Genomic DNA, 24,373 nt, shown 5'->3' with positions numbered 1-24,373 from the left:
CTCTCAGAACACTTGAATTACAAAATGCTGAAAGGTTATCATGGGTTTTTTGCCCAATGACGCCAAAAACATTCTGCCAGCTGCAGGTTTAAAGTGTGTTTCAATCTCTGCTGACACAATAATTTGCACCACTCCAAAAAAGCTAAGTAATGTTACATATCAAACTCATAGCTTATAGCTGAAAATGTGAAAACCGAGTAAGCCCTTACTGTGTGTTTGTATGTGCATGAGTGCGCATGCATGTGCTGAACCTCTCACAGCTGTGTTTGACCTCTTTCAGCTGTTGCACTGAAGTAAATAGAACCCCAAAGAGAGCTGCTCCGTTGTGTTTTGTTTAGCAGAAATGAGAAAGTGCTGATAGCTATCAATAAACAAGAGAACGGACTACGTGCCTCAACAGAACATGCAGCTTGGTAAATAGTGTGTGTGTGTGTGTGTGCATGTAGACCTTCTGGGTGGTAGATCATGACTATCTTCGCACACACACGCTGAGGCCACACATCTGTCACACCTGTTCAAATCACAGACAGAGGAGAATAAAAAGCCCTTTCTCTTATCCCAAACCCTTCCCTCTCTCTGCTTTTCTCTTTCTGTTACAGCCACTACTGAGATTTGCAGATCCCTATCTGTCTTTTTGTGGTCATAGTCTGGTTCAAGTGAGATAGCAGAGAGGCTTAGCATTTGACTGACAATAGAAAGACTGACAGTGGTTGGAGGCTAATGGAGGCCAGCTAACATGGCTCAGTGGCAAACAAAGCTCTCTTATCCGTAATGCTAACTGCAGGATGCTGTCAAACGCCTGGAGTGAGACATACAACCACCATGAGTGATCTCAAGTCAGTCGGATGATTGTTTTATTACATGCCGTGGTGCAAATTTGCCATACCTAGAAAGGAGTCACGAGAAATACCACCAAAGAGACGGCGTGTTTTTCCAGTTCTCCTATTAGTGTCTCTTCACTTTGTGTCAAGGGCAGGGTGAGAAGTCTGTTTATATTTCCTGCCTCTATAACCTGAGTGTCTGTGAGTCTGTTATGAACCGGACAGTCAGACGGAGCGGCAGAGGGCCGGCCCTGGCGATGCAGGTTTATTTGCAGAAGCCAGACTGTGACACTTGGTTTGATTTGATTTGTAAAAAGCTGTGAATGAGTGTTGACCCGTGCTGACCCGGGGCCTACAGTCATCTCTGGCTCAGGTTTCCTTCCATTCACTCTGCAATGTGTTAAGAACGTCTGCAGACTGTCGCTGATTAAGAACTAGCTCTTGTATTAATGCATAAAAAACATTAAAGCGCCTTTAATATTAAATATACATGACTAAATAAGCAACAAGAAAATAAAAATAAAAAAAACACGATATTTAGATATAATTTCTTAAAGACACAGTGAAATATATGCAGTTCTCAAATTAAAGCTTCAGTAGGCAAGATTTTTTTTGGCATCATTGGGCAAAAATTCCATAATAACCTTTCATCATATTGTAATTCAAGTGTTCTGAGAGAAAACTAGACTTCTGCACCTCATCATGGCTCTGTTTTCAGGCTTTAAAGAATCTAGCCTGTGACAGAAGACTATGGCCAATTACAGGTCATTTCAGAGAGAGAGCGTTCCTATTGGCTGTGCTCTGGCTGGTGGGCGGTGCTTGGTATTTCCTCAACTTGATCTCAACATAGCTGCCGGGTTACAAACTTTCTCATTTTACAGCTAAACAGTACACTACAAGATGTTTCTGAAAAGATTTGAGGCGAGAAATAGGCATTACAGCAACAGAATATTATCATCAAATTCAAATTTCAATGTTGCTAAATCCTGATTGGTGCACAGAAGTCAAAAGCTTAGGCAGAAAACTGCATGTTCACGTGTGATCCCATCACTCGTAGTAAGAAGCTGACTGAGAAACTGAGTTTTCAGGGCCTTCATCATTAGTGTGTGATTCTCCTCGGGGCAGCAACCGTAATAATGTAAGTATCATTAAAAACTTGTATTTAAATGACCATGTGTTTATGAGGGAACAGGATACACAGTTTGTATCCAAGGCCTATGAAAAAAAACTTTTTAGGTGACTCAGCAAGCAAACAACTACATTAGGGGAACAGAGTCCTCCTGTTGTTACGGTAACAGGCCGAGGAGGTCTCTAAATGTGAAAAAGAAGAACCCCCCCCATCCCTTCATTAAGAAATTACACACCATTTGCCTCTCATTCCTATCCAGTTACCCAGGCAACTGTTAGCTGTAATTTGGGTTAATTCACTGGCTCCTGGGCCCTTCCGTTCCCCATTGTGCCCGTCCATAAAAGAGATATAACACAGATGCACCCACACGCACACATACTAAGTTCCTAACGCACACAGTAAGAGAGACTAATCCTCATTTTGTTTTGCTTCTCCTCAACACGGCTGGAAATAGGCCGTGCGTGTGAATATCAATGAATTGCGCTGAAGGAAAGCTTTAAATCTTTTTCATTCTCCACATCACCTGTATAGCTGTAGGATGGAGTGGATTTATAGACGGAGATTGTTGAAAATTGAGTGTCTTATATCAAACAAAAAGACACTTGTCCTCTCTGAACCTGTCGTGTCTTGAAGGTGGTATAGAGACGGGGATGGAGGGAGGTCTCCTCTTTTGCTCCTTTCGGAACAAAAGGAATGGAAAATTGTGTGTTTTCCCATGGGGTAAATATTGAGAGAGCGGAGATATAAACGTAGGGAAGAAAGGCTTTTCTGAGCCGCCCGGGTCTCTGTTGCACTGCCAAAGGCCTGTGCGTCACTTGATCCATTGTTTAGTGTAGAGAGGTCTCGGTAAGCAAGCGGCTGCCTCCCTGCTCCAGCTGCAGCCTCTCTACTGTTTATGTTTGCAGGGCCCTTCGCCTTGAAGTGAGGCTATACAAGCAAAGCCTGGCCATATGTGAGCACTGGGCCGTCAGAGAAGTCACTGGCCTTTTCTTTTCCCTTTTTCAATCCATCTCTCTCCCTGAAACTCTTCCCTTTTTTTACACTTTTGTCTTATCCTTTCTACCTCTGTCCCTCTCTTCCTTCAGTCCTGTTGGCTTTCCCTTTCAGACAGTGCAGCCCGTTCGTCCCTGACAGCCACGCTCTTTTGGAGAAGATGAAGGGTTGGAATTATCTTCTTGAGTTTCAAAGACCTCCGTCCCTGGATGGGAGTGATGTGGTAGGTATTATTGCTCCCGTGAGAAATAATTACTCCCGAAAAACTCCTGTGTGAGAGCGAATCTCCGTGTGCCTCGGCTCAGCAAAGTTTCGAGAGACAAGGTGGTAATTATGTCACAGAAATATTTCGGCTTGTCTAAATATTCAAATATTTATACTGGTGTGTCACGCTGACAAGCACAGCACATCCAGGAGATGGAAAACGTTCAGAGAGAAAGCCACTGAAGGGAAATATGGAATTAGCTATTGATGATTTATAGCTTTCCGATAATTCACTCTCGATATTTTTATTGGGAGTCCGGCATTATTGCGTGTTTCTTGATTCAACAATTACCATGTTGGATTTGGATTTTTAAAGGTGAATGAGTTCCAGTCCTGGGTCAACCTGGAAAATGATTCGTGAGGCGGGTTTGAGTGAAGGTTAGTGGTCCTGACCTTGGCTCCTGGGTGGGCTGCGGTGGCTGTGTGCTTGTCTTGGATCATCTCTGGACCCTTCTGTTTACTGAAACAACAAGCAAGCAGTGTCCAGGGAGGAGAGAGGAGTCCCACAGGGAGCATCCTCAAAGGCAGGCAGCACCTCTCTCCTTTTCTTTCCCCCCGCTCTAACACACACAATCTGCATGTAGTAGACTGTCCTCGGAGCCTTGACCACCCACATGAGGACGATGACATTCCTTTGACCCATTTCTTAATGAATCTCTCATCTGCTGGAGGCGTAAGACATGTTGAAGCCAGTTTGACTTTTGTGCTCAAATATGATCCCATTGATGGTAAAACCATTATTCTGACTGCGAGTGCAGGAGAGACGCTCTCCCACATTGATGCTCTGTAATGGAAGAGAACTATGTTGGCTGCCTATAACCTGCTATTATGAAAGTAGTAATATTGACGTATCAACTCTTGAGAGTCTTGTTTGATGTTAGAAGGGCTTTGAAAATGGTAAATTAAAAGGTATCATAATGTGTTAGCGCCACTAAATTGCAGATCACCTCAGGTGAGGAAAGTCCCTGCTCTGGAGCATCCGGGGTAAACAACTTTTGATTTCACACTGCTCAGACTGCGGCTTTGAAGGAGGTGCAACTATAGGAACATTACAGATAAACACCTCTTGGAAATTCCCCGGTGGTGGAGAGTAGTGTTTTACATTAAATCAAACTGGTAGTTTAAAACATTTAAAAATGTTGCTGGTTTGTGACTTAATTTGATATTGCATTACTCACTACTTTTTTCTTTCTTTTCTTTTTTTTTTTTGCAAATTAATATGACTTCTTTTAAAGGTGCAGTGTGTAGGATCTGGCGGCATCTAGCGGCGAGGTTGCAGATTGCAACCAACTGAAATTCTCCTATGTGCCAAGCTTGTACGAAAACAAGAATGGCCATATCTAGAGCCACTGTTTGGTTTGTCCATTCTGGGCTACTGTAGAAACATGGCGGACTCCGTGAAGAGGACTCGCTCTGTATGTAGATACGAAGGGCTCATTCTAAGGTAACAAAAATAAGATTCTAATTTTCAGGTGATTATACGCTAATTATAACACAGCTTTGTTGAATGCTCGATTCTGATTGGTCAATCATGCCGTTCTGCGGTCTGTTATTTCTTTATAGCAGACCGTTGCTATGTATAACAGACCGTTGCTATGGGTGCAGTTCTGATGTCAGACTCTGGGGGACCATTTTTGTGTAAAATTATTTATTTTCTTAAGTAAGTAGCAGCATAACAAGTGGGATAATTTACAGCTAGCGGGTCATTGTTGAGAAAGAAACCCTTTCAGGGCATCGCATACATTATCGCTGTACATTATCCCTTACAGAAAACATTCTTACTAATATTATATTCCATTTATGCCAATAGATCCTCCTAATTGTTACACACTGTTCCTTTAAGCAACTTTAGTTACTTGGAAAATAAATGTATTAAAATGTTCTCCTTAAAGTAACAACAGTTGGTTCAGTGTGACATAATTGGTAACAACAGACATCCCATCTGCTCTACAAGAATATTTTCAATGTGTGAGGCTTGATCATTCAGTCTCTTCACTTACTAAAGGGCAGGGACTGTTTTTAATAGGACACAGGCTTAGATCATCGATCATAAATAATCTGACCCTTCATCAGTTTAAATAATGTGTTTGTGTGTATGTGGGTGTGTGCGTGTGTTAAAGTAACCAGGAGGCACTATGAAACCTTTATATCTAGTGCCCTCTAGTGGCTTTATTGAATGTTACATGATCACAGGAATTTCTCATAAGAAACTACACAGTGGACAAATTATTAATGTGAATGTGTTTTAAATGGTTGAATATATTTTAACATATCATATAAGCCTTGTTTTTAGAATATATCATATATAAATTATGAAGGCTTGGAGATAAAGGATGTCATGTGTTGTATGGGCTCAAACATGATGCTTCAGTGATACACAAATAGTTTAGTCCAAGGCCACTTTCAGCAAATCCTTTTTGCAATTTTTAGGTTGTAGCAGGCTCAGTTTTAAAGCTAGATCTGGCTTCTAGCTAGAAGATGAAACTACAAAACCTAAGGAATCCATTGGTACCAACCATGTCATACTAGCTTGTCGCAAAGGAAGCAAAATTACGCTCCAAAATTGCGCTAAATTTTGGCGAAGAAAAACTGTCATGTTCATTGTCTAAGGGGTCCCTTGACCTCTGACCTCAAGATATGTGAATGAAAATGGGTTTCTATGGGTACCCACGAGTCTCCCCTTTACAGACATGCCCACTTTATGATAATCACATGCAGTTTGGGGCAAGTCATAGTCAAGTCAGCACACTGACACACTGACACACTGACAGCTGTTGTTCCCTGTTGGGCTGCAGTTTGCCATGTTATGATTTGAGAACATTTTTAATGCTAAATGCAGTACCTGTGAGGGTTTCTGGACAATATTTGTCATTGTTTTGTGTTGTTAATTGATTTCCAATAATAAATATATAAATACATTTGCATAAAGCAGCATATTTGCCCACTCCCATGTTGATAAGAGTATTAAATACATAATGTAGGGGACATTTTGAAAGGATAAAAAATGTATATTTAATTTGCGATTAATTGCGATTAACTATATTAATTGATTGAATGACAGCCCTAGTTGTTATGAATCTATGAGTTGTTTGGTTGTTCTACTATGTAGCATGTGTGATTTTATCTTCTGTGGAACTACAGGATGGAATCCATGACAACTTTTCTTATGGGGACATTAAAAGTATATCTTATCTAACTATTATTTAAACTGCATGTTAAGAGATTGAACAATTACAGATACACTTTCATTATTTTTTTATATACTGTATATACATATACAAACACACACACACACAAAGATTACATTCAAAGATTGACAATTTATACATATCAATACCAAGCCACATAAAATGACACCAGATTCGACTGTTATCAGTTCATTAAATGTGCGTTAGCAGTCTTTATAAGTCTCATAGATGTCTGTCAGTAGGGGCCTGCTTCGCCTACTACGTTGTAAAAGTGAAATGAAACTTAAAAGCAACACATTCTCACACATTATAAAACTGAATGAAACGTTACGTTTTGAACACAAACAAAACAGCTTGTTTAGGTTTAGGCAACAAAAGCACTTAGTTAAGTTTAGCCCCCGACCTCCACCTCATATGGAGTTTCACGCTGTCTATGCTACAGTGCCTGATTTCTGCTTCTGCTCTATAGCAAAATGACTACAGTCACTAGAGGTCACTGTCGTCTTCTTTTATTCCTTCTTTTGGTGATCGCCCATGTGAATTGATGATAAAAACCTACTAGTCGTGTAGCAGGGCCCTTCTGATCTATGAGGCTTATAAACACTGATTACGCCCATTTAATGACCTGATAGCAGTCGGCTGTTAATGAAACCAATACATCAGAGATATTCAAAGTAACCCAAAGACTAAAATGCATTAGTCACCCTAAGGCAGGTTCACTATAATAATTCACAATTCCATTATACAAACACCCATAAATTATAGGCCTATTTTAATTACTGTGGGCCTTTGTTAGTAAAATCAAAACCACTTTTTACAACCTACAACATTACAATATTCTTTTATATGATGATCTTTTAAGATCTAAGGGGTTTGTTAATTAATTTCTTGTCTGTCATTCTTATCTTTTGGTATTGTCATTGTAAAAGTGCTGTACTTGACTCAATAAGCATCATGTGGGATAAATAAAAGAGACAACTTATTCTTTGCCTTTTTCAAACAGACAGGCCAGTCATGGATCATCTAGACTCAGGGTCACTCTGACCTCCCCTCTCTCTCTCTCTCTCTCTCTCTCTCTCTCTCTTTCTCGAGCCACTTTTCCTTTTCCCTGCTCTATCTCTCATGGGGAGTATCATTCATCACAGCTGTCTAAACAGCCGGTCACCCAATGATTAGTGAGTCTTTCAGGTCAGACGTCTCGGTAGCACATACTAATTCAAACGGTTGTGTGTGTGTGTCTGCTTCTGCACATGTACATGCACAGATGTTTGTGCATGCTTCAAACACTGTACATCATCCTGCAGCAGCAGCAGGCCATCAAACCCACGTCTCTGGTGTATTCTCATTTCTCAGGAACCAGGTAGAAGCTCATTAGTTCTCTTCCGCCCCCCAACTGGTTTTGTGGATATCAGAACGGTGACTGACACCACGGCGAAATCATCTGGTGGTATACTCATCTGATCAAATGTTTCCTCCGTCTCAGAGGGGAACGAAGGATGCTAATGAAAGTTACAGGTATGCGTTTGTGTGTGTGTGTGTGTGTGTGCGTGTGTGTGTGTGTGTGTGTGTGTGTCTTACAACATGGTGTGTGTGGGAGGGTGAATAACAGAACAGGGCGGCTCCTTCATTTCATCAGATAAACTCCAGACTCATTATCACTCATATTTCTCTACAAGATGTATGTCTATGAGGAACTGGGCATACATACAAACATAGTGACCACTTTATTAGGTACACTTGTACAATCTATTCCAATTCAACACGACAGCTCTGTCCTAAATTCTACCGTTATGAAGCTCATTGTGTTCAGCTTTTGTTGACATTGTCGTAAATGTGTAAAACCAATTACATGTTTCTTGCTGAGGTCATAGTTAAAGGTAGAGTTCCACCGCACTACATAACATTGAGATATGTTTCTATTTTTTTGTCCTCCCTATTGTTATACATGAGGGAGACAGAATATCAGAAACACATTTCAATATAACTGACAGTCCAGTACAACACCACCACTAACTAGACCTCACTATTAAAGGTGCTAAATGCAAGATTGGTGAGCATTTTTATTGACTCCACATGGCTCTCAACATGGCAATGGCTGAGCCTGAACAGTGCTAACAATGGCAACAGTGCTGAAAGAGCTAACAGTGTTTACCTGGGGAGAACAGGAGGGTAGGAGCTACGCTTAATAATAATAATAATAATAATACTTTACTTTCACGAGTTACAACAGTCACCACTATGTTTAAATGACAACACCACTTCCATAATTATAATTTGATTTACAGTGTGAAATATTCAAGCCAAAAGTGTTGGCGTTGCTGTTCCTGGTTATTTATTTTTTCCATTTTCAAAAGTTGCACTTGAAGCAGAGATGTGTATCTTCCGTGCTGCTTTCGTCTTGACATAGTCTTGTAAACTGCCCAGCATCGACTCTGCATAGAGGACCTTGAGAGGAATAGACTGCAGTAACCAGCCCTGTATACACAAACACACACACACACACACACACACACACACACACACACACGCGCACACACACACACACACACACACACACACACACACACACACACACACACACACACACACACACATAATCACATCGCAAAATCAGTCTCTTGCCACTTTACTTGGCATTATTTGGCGTTATCAGATGGTCGTGCGAGTAAGTCTTACCAGAACTATGTGACAGACGCTGCCATGTGTTTTGTCTCCAGCTCGGAGGTACTGCAGGGAGCTTTTTACAAAGTCCTCTGGTGACAGAGTCACCATGTTGGTTGGTTGGTAATCTGCCATTCGAGTGGAGACCCCAAATGGAGCCACCGTCTGAGAAAAAGGGAAGAATAGACATAAAGAGAAAGTTGTGACAAAAACACTTCAAAGTTAATAACAACTCAGAAAAAAATACCCAGAGGTGAAGTCTCAATAAGAATCAAAGTACCTGTATAATAATCCCTTTATCTTTGTATTCAGCATGAAGTCCTTGAGAAAATCGTTCAACAAACACCTATAGGAAGGAGCATGAGTGATCATACATGATTTAGAGAAACTGGAGGTGTACTGGTGATGCTGAACTTACCTTAGAGGCAGCATACAGGCTGTACAGGGGGAATGGAATAGAGGCAATTCCAGATGAAATATTCACAATCACCCCTTTTCCCCTGTAGAAACAAAAAAAAAGTGGGGTCTTACATTTGTGGCCAGAAACTCAATGTTGATCAGCATGTTAGAATTTTATCATATTACACATTACATCTACTGAAGAAAACATGGAAAGAAAAACCTTTTCTCCATGCCTGGAAGGATTATTTTGCACATCTGGAGAAAAAAAGAATATGAAACCAGATTTGAAACAAATGTAAGGGTTGACAGAAAGAAATCACACTCATGGTCCATCACTTGTACTTGTTTCGGTCCTCAGACGTTCATCAGGCAAAGTTCATATATACAAAAACTATGTGAACTATTGTCTATTTGATTTTATTGTCTCGATAAAAGTCAGAGGACCGAAACGTTGTTAATAAAACTGTCCAAGAACTGTTTTAAAATTGTTCATTTGTTTGAGAACAAAAAAAGTAAAATACACACTCTTACCTTGGCCACGGTTTTCACATTGCAGTTTATCACCTTTGTGATTGTCTGAAAGCATAAATAAACATGTGTAAGATGTATGTAATTATAATCAAGGGAAAGGAAATATCAAGGGGTGGATACAGTTAAGATTTAAAAAAAACAAAAAAACAAAATGGGGTTCCTTAAAGCTGCAGTGGGTAGAAATGGAGCAAATATGATTAAAAAAAAGTTAATTTTATAAAAAGGTCACTATATCTTTTGGTGTCTGTGGAACAACACACACCCCCACAACAGCCTGTTCTCCCCCCTGCCCTCTGGTAGAAGATACAGGACCCCCAGGACTCTCACCAGCAGACTGAGGAACAGTTTTTTCCCCCAGGCCATAAGACTTTTAAATAGATAATTCATACGACACTTTCTCACACAAAAAGTGCAATAAACAAGTGCAATACCTCAATCATATATCTTATACTGTATATACTGTATATGTTCTTAATATGCCTTGTACAAAGTATTTCCTTTTATAATTGTAATATAACTTTTTAATGGAGCTTCCCAGCAAAAAGCATTTCACACGATTGTACTTGTATAACCGGCGTGACAATAAACTTCTTGAATCTTGAATCTTGAATATCCTGGCAATAGTGCATGAGACAGGTAATCTGAAAAAAATCATATGCCTCTGTGTCCTCCGGTATCCTCCGGTGCGCATCTGCAAGATTTCACAGACCGGTAACCAGTCAGAGCTGATCTGGAGTCTGCCGTCCAGCTGCCGTCTATGAGAGCCAGCTGTCAATCACTCGCGAAACGGTCAAACTAGGCAGCACTGATTAAATATGAATCAATATTCTGTTACTGTAATGTCTATTTATTTTTTTATATTGCAAAAATCTGAAAGTTTGTGACCCGGCAGCCATGTTGAGATCAGTTGAGGAAATACCAAGCACCGCCCACCATCCGGAGTACAGCCAATAGGAACGCTCTCTCTGAAATGACCTGTGATTGGCCAAAGTCTCCCGTCACGGGCTAAATTTTTTAAAGCCTGAAAACAGAGCCATGAGGAGGTGCAAAAGTATAGTATTCTCTCAGAACACTTGAATTAAAAATTCAAATTGAAAGGTTATTATGGAAATTTTGTCCAATGATGCCAAATTTGTTTTGCCTACTGAAGCTTTAACTTCCTAAAAAGTTAAGGGAAATGTTTGATGAGGATCAACACTTGGTTGAGTAGATGATGTGAAACTTATGACCACTAAAAGTAGTTTATTGGTAATGCAAAGGGAAGAAGAGCATTTGGAAAATACTTTAAAATGTTTTATGGGGAAGATTCATTCAACACATCTGTTAGAGCTCAAGGAGACACGCAATTCAACACTGACTGTAAATATAAATTTTGTTTGTTTACAGTACACGAGAACTCCACAGGGCACCTAATAAAACTACTGAGGCACCACTGACCTGGTCCAGATCTGCAGACTCAAGGAATTTGCTGGGGATGAAGCTGGGCAGAATGCCTACATTATTGACTGGGATAGGAAAAAAAGATCCGGTTTCAAAGGGGGGAAGAAAATCAGTATTACTATCTGAAATAATGACCTTTTTCTGGTTTTTGGTAACCGTGGAAGCAATTAATGTTTCAATCATTACATGGAATTATAAAAGAAGTCCAACCTAAAACCCCAATGTTGAGGTCCCTGAGCTGATCCTCAATTTCACTGAAGATGTTGTCCTTGGTGAAGTCTGTTACCATCACTTTCACCTTCTGCCCTGTGGTGACACCTAAGAAAAATGAAAATGTTAACAATATGAAAAACAGCATATCTGTGGATGTAATTCAGGTTTTAAAAGTAGGCAGAAAGCAAGTTTTTACCTATGTCCTTGGCCACCTGGTCCAGTATTCCTTTAGTTCTACTCATGATTACCACGTTCATTCCTTGCTCAGCCAGCTGAGGGAAGCAATAGTGCAGCAGTGGGCGGTAGGAAAAATAAAACAAATTACAAATTGCCAACAAGAATTAGAAGATGTGCATCAAATAAAAAGTATACATATTTTAATCTGCACAATGAGCTGGGCAGGAAAGAAACAGTACAGTATTTGTTGCCCTGGTCTGAGAATAAAAATAAGTTAAAAAATGCTACACATAAAAAGGCATCATGTATAGCAGTTTTTAAAAATTTTTATCTAACACAAGGAGTGCTATTTAAACAATAACTTACCGCAAATGCATATGCTCTTCCTATTCCCTCTGAAGCACCAGTCACCACTGAAACAGGGATGCAGGGATTAGTATCATATTCTTCTGCAGTTTCCATTTTTAACACCAGGGGCACAGTGACTCAGAGCTGCGCTATACACCGTCTCTCTTCCTCTGCTATCATACAAATCTCAGGATTGTGTTCGTGTTGGTATTTGTTTACACTATATACCTGACCTATCCTGTTCTAACACACTGTACTAATACAGCATGTTCCCCAGTTCTGATAAAGAGTTTACGAGAACCAACAGGAATGTCTTGTTTCTGAGTGTTCACGGCTCTCCTATCTCCTCCTGACCCAGATCACAGAGATAACAGGCTCATTTCCTCACTCATGTTCAAACATTACACTGTTAAGAATTTCCCAGTAAAATAACAGTAAAGAACTGGCAGCAGGGTTGCCATTATTCTACTGTAAAATTAACATTGTTTTACTGTCACTGAAATTTACAGTTGTGTACTGTTAATGACAAATACAGTATGAACTGGTTTTTTTATTTCTTTCACAGTATTTTACAGTTAACTGACTAGTTTAAAAATACAGTGTATAGCTGTTTCATCTTTTTTCTTTCACAGTATTTTACAGTTAACTGACTAGTTTAAAAATACAGTGTATAGCTGTTTCATCTTTTTTCTTTTACAGTATCTTACAGTTGACAGATTGTTTTTAATTTACTATTTTGTTAGTTTTTTTTTACATACGTTTTAGTAAACCATTAAAAATTTTTTTTACCTTAATTAATACTGACTTAACAGATTATACACACAGGAATAGTCTCACTACATACGATTAAAGGCACTTTTGTTCAGAAAAAGGCTATAATAGACCTTACTGGTTGTAAATCTTCCTAAAATCTCTGTCTAAAGCTGGCTACAAGCACATAACATGAACCATAACAAAATAATATTTGTGAGTGAAGAACAGAGTTAAATCACTGATTGTGCAAAAATTGAATTACAATGTGAGAGAGAACAAATCCACACCTTCTTATTGCACATTACTTTTTATTTTAATATAAACTGCACAAGCAGAACAATTACATGCTAAACTTGTGCTAACAAAAGCCTGAGACAGAGCCTTCTCTCTCAAAATGCCTTTGGCTTTTTGCTGTAGATAGTGCAATACAAGTGCAGGCACTTAGGCTCACAGATTTTAACATGATCAACTGTATAACCATTTTTGAATAACAATATGAATATTGCAAAATATGAAACAATGTTTAGAAAACTAAACCAGTTGAGAGCAGAACAGCTCATTTGAAGAAACTGCATCATTTGTTGTTATGCAGTCATCTGGCAATCTTGCAAACCTTGCTTTGTGGAGCCGTTGAGGAAAAGTTGAACTATTACAACAAAACGCTCAGATATCTTGCCGTACATAACGTAACGTATATAAACTGTATATATTCCCCAAACTTAAGACATTTCAGTGATACAAATAAGAAAAAGAACATTAAATAAAACATGTTTTGTCAATAATGGTTCTTTAAAAAAAATAAAAATAAAAATAAAATGAACACCACCAGACATGTACAGAACTGTATGTTCAGGATCCAACAAGGCACATGGTTAAATGCTGAAATCAAAGTATTGGGTGATGGCGATGGACTAAGAGTATGACTTACGGCCTGCTAGAAGACGCCAGCTCTCTCAGACTTTCTACTCTGTAAAGGAGAGAGAGGAATGGAGAAGGAGAGTGAGATTGAGAGGGATAAAGAATTAGAGGAATTAGACAAGCTCTGTGTTATGATAAATATACAGTATGTGAGTAATAGGACAGAGTAAGCTCACCATCTTAAATGAAGTCCCACTCGAAGTCCATCAGTCTCCTCAGCAGGGTGGACACATTTGGATTGACAGTCAATGACTTTTTGTTGGCGACTTTGCCTGTTCTCTTTGAGACCACTTTGCCCCGTCCAGCCTTGGACCCTCTTTCAGGGTTTATTCCAACAAAGCGCCTGAAAAATTATAGTGTTTCTTCAGACACTGTGTAAAAATCTAGTTGTGTAACTCACTCAGATTAATAACACAATAAAAGCCACCAGATATATGGATGTATAATATCATCAAAAAGATTTAAAAAAAAATACAGGTTTTACTGAAAGTATCTAACCTTTGGATGAATTCCAGTGTGCATGCTGCCTCTTCTTGGTATTGGAGATTAAAGGTATAGAAGCAGGAAAACAATGCCGCAAGCCCCGTCAAGAATGTGGGCTGGATCCCCTCACATATAATGTGGCCCTCAACGCTGATCATCCAGCGCTGAATACAGCTTCCTGCCATTTCACCTGAAACTCAGAAGAATTTTCCTCTGTCAGATTTATGGGGTTTTAGTCAATATTGACGTGTTGAGTGGTGAAAAATAATTTTGTCATCTGTAATACTAGTTGAGAAACCCTATTTTTTTCCGTTATGAATATTTTGTCCATCTGTTTCTCTGGTGCCCTGAATCAACAGTTACTGCTTCTCTTTTCAACTGCCCCCAATAACAATAACCGCAGAGTTACATGCAGAGAGGTGAAGTTTTTATCGTTACCGAATAGTTATTGTGATATAATATGCATCCTGTTTGGCTAGTGGCAGAAAGAACAGCTGATGTTCAAACTACTACTGTAAGTCACTATGGTACAGTCAGAGGGGCTTTTGATTTAATTTCTATTTTCTTTCAACAATGGCATTTATTTTTTTTGCAAATAAATTCTTTATGTATTAACCATTACTTTAACTAAGAGAAATAAGATACATTTGAAAATAGAGATCATCAAATGAGATCATCATCTCTTGACAAGACTATTACATTATGCTTTCAAGGTCCCATATTGTAAAAAGTGAGATTCTCAGGTTTTTTACATTATGAAGCAGGTTTAAGTGCTATAAAAATACTGTTAAACTATCAAAATGCTCAATATACAGAGAAACACACACAGCCCGTATTTAGAAATTGTGCGCTTGAAACCTGCCGTTAGGATTTCCATCTATTTGTCACAAATATACAATATTTAGACCATTACACGGTTTTAAACGTAAACATTCTAAATGTTTGTCTGTAAAACATGTATTTCCTGTTGCAGTGTATGTGAATAACATCAGCTGACAGGAAGTTACGTGGACCCACACCATTGCCTAGCAACGCAATTCTGTTGAAATGCACTAAAACAGAGCGTTTCAGACAGGTGAATACAGGTATATTCAGACAGGAAGTATGAGGAAAATGTTTTTTTTTTTAGCATTACAGCATCTAAACATGTTCTAGTAGAAACACAAAATACAAGTATGAACCTGAAAATTAGCACGATATGGAACCTTTAATAGAAAATTGTATTTCTTCCCTGTCCAATGATGTAAACATACCAAGCAGTATCAGACGAGGAGTTTCAGGTATGGAGATTGTCTTCTCAATGTCAGCTGCTGTGGCACATTCCTGGGACAAAGAAAGTGAAATACACAGTGTACTCTTGGTAAGATGAGTCATTATATATACAGTATATATATATAAACATAAATAAAAAAATAAGGAAAGGAAACTTACCTTTGCAAGGAGGATTAGTCCTGTAATGGACTCCGAGAAGTGAGCCATCAGAAGCTGGATGACACGCAATGACAGCTGGACATCTTCACCCAGAGAGAGAACTTCATTGACTCCTGCATTGGTGGGTTTGGTCTTCAAGAGTTCCACAATGGTTCTACCAAACTCCGCCATGGAAAGCTCAAGTGTACGCAGCACAGGGATATCAGTGAGATGCTCAAAGTGAGCATAGAGCCCTTTCTGAGTGAACAGGTATGGCCACTTGGTTCTTAAATCCTCAATGGTTGGTGCTGGTAGAGCATTTATGTGGCACCGCTGCAGATAGAAAGTTGTTTCCATTAGCTGCTTTACCTCTGCTCTCTCAGCCCCATTTATACCATCCCGAATGTAGATCCCTTCTAGTTTTTGACGTTTGGTCTCTACTGTGTTTTCATTCTCGTCTGGTGGGAGGCTGGGCTGGAATCTGGCACAGCCATATATGTCAGTAGGTCCTCTCTTTTCTCCATGGCTGGATGAACGGTGCTGTCGAAAGCTGCTGGTGCGGTTCAGGTTGTCGATACGATTTTTTACTTGGATTAGGAGTGATGCATATCCATTTCCCAGAACTTGACCATTGTGAAGTTGATCGGCGAAACTGTTTGGGTACTGACGAACAACTTTTTTGCAAACTGTGAGGCACTGCGAGCGTGTTGGGTTTGGCTCATACTTCCTCATCTCATCTGTTATCACTCTCACCATCTGCCGTCGTGAGGTAGGTGAAGGCCTCCTACCATCTGAGATGTCTGAACGAAGGTCGACAGGCATGGCGTTCCATGGTATCTCAAACGATTCTGACCATGATTTTCTGTGGGAGGAGGGCTGGCTCTCTTCAGTACCACTAGATTCCGAGCAGGAGAGCAAAGATGTGCCTGATGGACTGGAAAATGTAGTAGAGTGGCTGCAGACTGAAGTGGTAGGGGACGGCAGGACTTGGAGGTCCAAGGTGATTATCTCCGTCTCTAAAATATGAAAACAAATATGACATAGGACATACAGCTTTAAAAAAAAGCAATACAATATTATAATGTATAATGAAATAGTGATGTTGTGACAGTAAGCAAACATACCTATTTTGAATGCATCTATAAGTTTTCGCTGTTGAATAACAGGTAGTAAGTCTGCAATGTCCTCTTGTTTCACATACTTGAGGTCTTCTTTTGAGCCCAAACCAGAGCTTAAAAGCCTGTCTATCACGAGCTGTTGAACAGCTTCAGAAATAGTTGGCAAGGCTCTAGGGATGATCTCCTTCAGCTCCTCCGCCAAGGTTGTCATTGTTCTCTATTGAGAGGAAAGAATGGTGTGGAACAATTATTGGCATGTCACGCAATACATACTTTGGTAAAGGGTAATAATCAACTAGGTCATCCTGTTTAACACAACAGTAGCTTTCCTGAATTGGTGTGAAGCCATACACACCTACATCATGGAGAAGCAGAGCATTATATTTTTCAGTGATAAAATACACTACTGAATTATTGTGGATAAGTACCACAATGATCTTTCCAATCACAAGACCCTCAGAACTGTCTTCTATAACAACCAGCATGTTTTTTTTGTATTTTGTGCCTTTCACAGTTGCCTCATGAGCGATCAAAGTATTGTCAGGGCCAAAATCATAGCTTGATACCGATTCCTTGATGTTGTGATTGTAGTCCAGAGGAAAAAACTCTGTCGCCTTTTCCACTACAACAGATGGTGGGAAGAGATCACCGGCACTGAGATATGCCTGGAGGAGCTGATGCCTCTCTGCAAGAGTTAAGCACAAGTTTTTAAAATTATGCAGTTTCCTTGCACACTGTTTGAAGTAACTGTGCTTGCTCTCAAATCGTAATGTCCACAAACGAATAAGTGGTCCGAAGCGGATTATGAGCTCTGGATAGTGGCTGACATAATGATGCTTTGGCTTTAGTTTTTTATCGGGGAAAGCTTGCTTTCTGACATACAAATATTCATCAATAAGCACTCTCAAATATGCTATTTGGCCAGTGGAAATTGCTGGTGCACAAATAAGAGAAACTATTTCTCTTAATTGTAAAACCAGTTGCCAGGTTTGATTTTCACCTGGAGATTCAATTTTCTCTCCAATCAGCACTGGTAGCATCCTCAGCAAGCACCAGTTTTGGACAGCATGCCCACTCAGCTTGTCACTTCCTGGAGTCACCTCACAAGGTTTATCATTTGCATCATTCCCTAGATACTTAAACTGGCTTATCCTTCGGTTCAGTTCAAGATAAGTAAACTGTTTGTCTACCTTCACCAGATGCTGGATGTACAATGCGAGATCAAAGGCTACAATGCCTTCAAACAAATCATGGCCAATACATGGAGGCAATCCAGGCTGACATACATGAAAGAAGGACAGCTCATTGAACAAGGAGTCAAATTTGATACCTCCACTATGGACTGAATCCCCTTGCAGTCTCTGAACATGCTCTCTGTATGATTGTTTTGTGCGAGTAGTGGCCCTACAGAGAGGATCTGCCTGAAATGTGTTTCTGTCAATTTCACAGTATCTGCAGAAATTAACACTCAAGCTGAAATTCTCAAGAAATCCTCCAATGCCGTGTGACCCTAAGTTGTCACCAACAATAGCATGCAGTATTCCTTTACAGACATGTCCTTCAGGTAACACTAGACCATTGTTCTCCAGGTCTTTCAGATCTTTTACCAAGCGACCCATGACCAAGTCCTGACCAAAATACTTGAAATCTTGTTCTTTGCAGAGAAGAACTAGTTGCATCTGGTCAATACTTGACCTGTGGTGAGGCAATAGGTCTGCCAACGTGAGATACACAGCAAGTATTTTGTGTTTCTTTTTTCCTGAACCAAGTGGGTTTGCAACTTCGAAAGCATCCTGAAAAAGGATCAAGCCTAAAGAAGACCCCTCTGTTTGGAGTGAGATCTCAGTAACGTTTTCCCCATCCCACACATCTTGGAAAACATCCTTACGTTTGGCACGGGTGTGTGCTTGATTGTATTGTTCACTTACAGACTTGCACTTGAAAAGAGCTTCAAGTGTTTGTTTTATGGGGACATATTGTGCAAAGCACTCTTTGCCAGCTTCATTTTGTCCCAGATATATAGGCACTGGTTCAACATAATTAAATTGGTTTTTGAATACCGTCTTTCTACGTTGATCTGTTTTCAGTGTGTTGGTATTGTGAGTTCGGAAAAGATCTTCTGCTTTCAGGTCATTAATAACAGTCTTTATGGCATCTTCTGGAATCCCAAGCATACACAACTTCTCATTCAGTTTAAAAAGTAACTGTGACTGGCTGATGTCATGTACTGACTGCAAATCTTCAATAATTGTCTGAATAGTGGAGGATGGAAGCAGCAACTTTGCTTGTAGTTTCAGATAAAAGAGAGAGAGATTCCTCAAAAACAATGCATCCTCAATATTTTCAGGGCTAACCTCCAAATGCTCAGTATTGTCAGCGTCATCAAGCTGCATGTCACACAGCAAATCACCATTATTATGAGTGCCACTAGTTCCACTTACACCTGCTGGGGCAATGATTGACTCAATTAGATTCCCCTCTGGAGTTTTTTTATGTGTTCTGGACAAATGACTAGTAAATGTAGATACCACAGTAAATGTCTTCTCACATTGATTAAAAGGACATGCAACTGCTCGTCCTTCTTTGATGTGCCCTTTAAGGTGAGAATAAAACTCAGTCAAGGAATCACATTTGGCACTGCAGAAGTCAACATGGCATGTCAGGTCCACTGACACACTCACTCTGGACTCAATCACACATCCCTTATGATTTCTGTACATATGTGCTTTCAGACCAGCACATTTTCGAAAGGTCCTTTTGCAATTAGGCATACAACACTGCAGTACTAAATTGGGTATGTTGCTGTGAATTTTCATATGTCTCACATAGGCCACTGAGGTGCTAGACTGATGTCCACAGATCTGACAAGAAAACATCACTGCAAGCAAACAGTAAGCTACAGTTATAAGACTGCAAAGCAAGAAAGAAAACTGCTCCTTTGCCAGTTCACCTGACAGTTACCTATTTCAGTGTTAGAGATGTCTGAAAAATTAACTTATGAATTGTGTCATATAATGAATAGGCAAGTACTTACTATGATCGGTACGGCAGCGGTAAAATAGTCCAGTGCATCTGTAATGTGAGAGAAACATGTCAAAAATCAACCTAAACATAACTTAACAGTCCGATTGAAATTATCCAAAAAATACAATAACAAACAACAATAGTTCAACTAATAAACCCACAGCTTCTGCTGTGGGTTTATTATGGCCTTTACTTTACAATGGCCTTTACCGTGCTATCAACATGTCATCAAGAAGACTCATGCCAATGTAATTAACACACACTTACACAAATTTGAAGAAGCAGTATATTACAGCAAAAACAAATATTTTTCAGCACTTAAAGGGACTCTTCTACAGTGTGTAGAGTGCGCACATGCACGTGAGTGGAGGGAAATAGCGAGAACGAGCGCGGTGTGTGAGTGAAGGCAGGCAGAGGAGCAGAGTACAGCAGAGACTCCGGCCCTGGCGACCAAAGCTACGGTCTCCGACCGCGGCCTCTGACCGCGGATCGCGAACCCCGACCGCGAACCTCGACCGCGGCCAACACTTTTTAACAGACGGGCTTCACTAGATATAACTTTGCAGTTTTGGTGCTTCCGTGTAGTTTGTGTTGGAGTCTGAGACAGTTTAGCCACACGCGAGCGCGCAATGGACAAAGACCCGCAATGATTTATACGTGTAAGAAGTTACAAACAGTCCCTTGCTGATCCAACTATTATTTTGAAAATAACTTTGCCTTAATCTTGAATCTACACTGCTGTATAGCCACCCAAAACCATTGTGTGCTTAAGTCTTAATGTTAGTTCAACTGTTGAAGTGACATCCATAGAGGTGTAGAGGTGTAAAGGTTTACACTTTAAAGATAGCATTATGCTTCATGAATTAACTGGCAAAAAACATGTGTCCACACATTAACTATATGCATGTAGAAATTAAAATTAGCCTTGTCTTTGTGTGTGAAATTCTAGCTAGCTGCTGAATCCTTCTATCATGACACACATTCAGTAATGCAAACAAACTACAAACATCACTGATGTGATGAGACTTTGCACCAACTTATGAATTAAATAAAACTGCTACTCACCAAATAACAAGTAAGATGGAGATGGATGAAGAAAGAGCTGATCCAACTTCACATGTGCAGTTCAGGAGGATTCTTCCCATAATGCAAAAAATACTACATGAAACTGTTACATAACGGTTGATTAGCAGTTAAGGGCTGTATTGTAGGAAAACATTATAGTTATGTTGAAAAACGGTCAATGGAGTGTAATTTAACAGATTTCTTATTTATTAACAGTAAAGTGCTGTATTTAAAAAAAACAGGTAAATACTGTTGAAATTCTGCTGTTAATTAACAGCAATTGTTTACAGTGTAGATATTGGGCATCAATAGTAAACAAAGCCTGGTTTTCCAGGATTGGGATTTTGGAATAATTTAAAGCTGCAGTGGGTAGAAATGGAGCAAATATAATTTCAAAAAGTTGTTTTTATAAAACGGTCACTATATCCTGACAGTAGTGCATGAGACAGGTAATCTGAAAAAAATCATGTGCCTCTGTGTCCTCCGGTGCTCCTAATGGCATCTGCAGGATTTCACAGACCGGAGGAAAACAACCAGTCAGAGCTGATCTGGAGTCTGCCGTCCAGCTGCCCTCAATGAGAGACGGCTGTCAATCACTCGCAAACTCCAACCAAACGGTCAAACTAGGCAGCGCTGATCAAATATGAATCAATATTCTGTTACTGTAATGCTTATTTCTCTCCTCAAATGTTTTCAGAAACATCTTGTAGCGTACTGTTTAGCTGTAAAATGAGAACGTTTGTGACCCGGCAACCATGTTGAGATCTGTGGAGGAAATACCAAGCACCGCCCACCAGCCGAAGCACAGCCAATAGGAACGTTCTCTCCTGTAATTGGCCAAAGTCACAGGCTAGATTTTTTTAAGCCTGAAAACAGAGCCATGAGGAGGTTCAGAAGTCCAGTTTTCTCTCAGAACACTTGAATTACAATATGCTGAAAGGTTACTATGGATTTTTTGTCCAATGATGCCAAAGAATTCTGACTACTGAAGCTTTAACAGAATTGCTGAATGAAGCTATAAACGGATCCCAATGCTACTAACGACATAATACGTCAACGAGTGCTCAAGTGCACAATGTAACTGGCCCCGCTTGGCCGTTCTGTAGCTTTTGTTGCTTGTAATGTGAACAAAACATTAGGCTGCAGAACATGCTAGAAAACTTTCTGGTGCCTCACCACCACATGCAGCTGGTGGCTTTTTTATTTTTTCACCCCTGCCCCTAGGACAGCGTGAGTCCCCCACTGCTCCTGGCCTTATAGATAACGTCACTCAAGCGGCGGCAACCGTTTCTACAGGAGATGAAATAACCAAAAGGCAAAGACCCACCCAGAAATAAACATTAATTTCATATATACTGTATGCTGTCTTCAGTTGACCCATGCACCATACAATCCATCTTAGGCCACTTGAAATTGAAAAGACACAACCCTGCAGGAGACAAAAAGTCATACTAATGTGGTCTCAAAGTAATACAGAGGGACAGGGTTTCTACGGCCCAGGACATACTGTTCTGTTTCCTCTGTGCTGGAATGGAATGAAAGTGGGCTTTAGAAAGAAAGGACAGATCAGCCCTGTATTCTGTGTCTTTTTATTAGGTTTTCTTTAAGCACTGTGGGAGACTGAATAACCTCTTCAGAAGATGCCAAAGAAAATCCTCGTAATTCGATGAGACTGCTCTGGGACCTGCAGAGGAATGTTTCGGTGTGATTAGAATGCACTGACACTGTCCTCGAGTTAAAGTAATAGGATGCTTACAAGTTTGATTCCCTGCACCAGCTGGAAAAAGTAGTAAGTACTTTCCATCATCCTTAATCTCTGCTGTCAACAAGGCACTTCATTGCAAAATAATCTAATAAAGCAGGACAGTTTATACTCTTGTTAGTATTGTCTTCTGGGATTGTTCTTGATTTTCTTGACACATGTGACACCAATTTGCCTCCCTTGCCATTCAATTACTATTATTTAACTATAACCACATTGGCAGTGAACATTTCAGACCATCAATATGTTTTGTAGATGAATAACATTGATAAGATCTCAGCGGTAAGCAGCCAATCCATAGGTGTGCCACGTGACCACTAAGGGAAAGTCAGAACTTGCCACTTGCCTCACAAGTGTAATCTTGTGTAACGGTGAAAAGTTGAAACAAGTCCAGAACTGAACTCTCCTTTTTCTTTTACTTTTATAGACAAATTTCTTTTTGCATGCACAGGCACGTTTTAACCCTGCACTTTCATGCATAGTTATGTACTTCCACCATAATAATTGCACATCAAAATACACAAATTAACAAAACAGATTAAGTGGTTACTTGACATCTAAATAGTCCTGATGCTCATTGTCCCGTTCATCAAAGTCCTAGCATTCATTTTTCTACAGTATGACCTACTGTAGGTCAGACATACATTACAGTACATGCACACACACACACCATACACACACATGCGTGCACACACAGCTCACCTGCCCACTCTCCCATAGAGGTGAAAAAAGACTTTGACAGTGGAAACCACCTTTTTGGAAAAAACATCCTACTGAAGAGCAGCAATTTCACTCCATAGCAGACAATAACTGCAGCACCAAGAGCGATGAAACACATTTCCATTAAATCCATTGCTTGTCCGGCACAACAACAACAACAACAACAACCCTGGTTTTAAGCCTCTCTATGTTTGTGTCTGCTCTGCTTTTTAGTTCAGTGGTTCACTTATAAAAAGCAGGACAGAAAGAGAAGAGAATATAACCCTGCCACAGGACACTCCCATTTCAAGATCACACACACACACACCCACACCCACACCCACAGACTCTCACTCTACCTCTGACTTGCAGACACACACATAAATAGTACATGTACGTGTCCCTCAAAACTGATGAAATGTTGTATGGAAAGTTGCAGGCTGCCGATAAAACTGATATTTTTTTTGTTTTTTTGTTTTTCAAAAAAGCCCTTTGAGGCAAATTTCAAAGTTTTGACTTTTTGACTATTCAGAAGCGGTGTCTGATCGAAGGCTTAGTACAAACTAATCCATCTTAATCAGAGGACCACATCTTTTCTGGTCACTGCTGTGTCTGGATGAGGTTACACAGAACATCTTTCCTATGCACACACCTCTCCATAACATACTTGATAAGCTGCTAAATTCATCACAGCAGTTAAAAAGCTATGGCTTCCAGCCATATGGGTAATGTCAATGGAATCCAAAAAAAGGATGATTAGTGTAGCCTGAAAATATTGTACTTTTAATCCAACTTCAATGTTTTGATGGGAAATTATATTCTGAAAATCACTTGACACTGTCACCTGTCTGCACAGCTGGTTTCCTTTTAATCACTTAAAAGCAGTTCATGAGTTTAATTTGTCACATCTTCAGACTTGATCTCCTGCCTTTTACCTGCCTGTGTGCTGAAGATCTGCATGTCCGTGTACTTTG

At 39.9% G+C, this 24,373-nt stretch overlaps 2 protein-coding genes across 3 annotated transcripts; both read right to left on the bottom strand.

Annotated features, from left to right (window-relative positions):
- Positions 1-8,654: 8,654 nt before the first annotated feature.
- On the bottom strand, positions 8,655-23,656 carry hsd17b3 (hydroxysteroid (17-beta) dehydrogenase 3). Of its 2 annotated transcripts, XM_037779189.1 has the most exons (11): positions 23,403-23,655; positions 12,186-12,232; positions 11,839-11,914; positions 11,640-11,747; positions 11,427-11,494; positions 9,990-10,034; positions 9,679-9,713; positions 9,475-9,556; positions 9,337-9,402; positions 9,072-9,221; positions 8,655-8,870 (listed from the first exon to the last, which is right to left on the bottom strand). In XM_037779189.1, exons 1-11 carry the CDS (start codon positions 23,551-23,553, stop codon positions 8,724-8,726), a joined length of 975 nt encoding a protein of 324 aa, XP_037635117.1. In that variant the 5' UTR covers positions 23,554-23,655; the 3' UTR covers positions 8,655-8,723. The 2 variants fall into 2 exon arrangements, with proteins under 2 accessions (XP_037635117.1, XP_037635118.1); XM_037779190.1 differs by lacking the exon at positions 9,337-9,402 and having other exon boundaries at positions 23,403-23,656.
- Positions 15,505-19,717, bottom strand: LOC119493685. Its single transcript, XM_037779188.1, has 3 exons — positions 19,204-19,717; positions 15,753-16,962; positions 15,505-15,644 (listed from the first exon to the last, which is right to left on the bottom strand). The coding sequence occupies exons 1-3, from the start codon at positions 19,260-19,262 to the stop codon at positions 15,510-15,512; spliced, it is 1,404 nt and encodes a 467-aa protein (XP_037635116.1). The 5' UTR covers positions 19,263-19,717; the 3' UTR covers positions 15,505-15,509.
- Positions 23,657-24,373: the final 717 nt, after the last annotated feature.

This window comes from Sebastes umbrosus, chromosome 8, assembly GCF_015220745.1.
Source record: "Sebastes umbrosus isolate fSebUmb1 chromosome 8, fSebUmb1.pri, whole genome shotgun sequence".
Taxonomy (NCBI): Eukaryota; Metazoa; Chordata; class Actinopteri; order Perciformes; family Sebastidae; genus Sebastes; species Sebastes umbrosus.
Note: the sequence above shows the minus strand (reverse complement) of the source record. Positions and strands in the feature narration are given on the sequence as shown.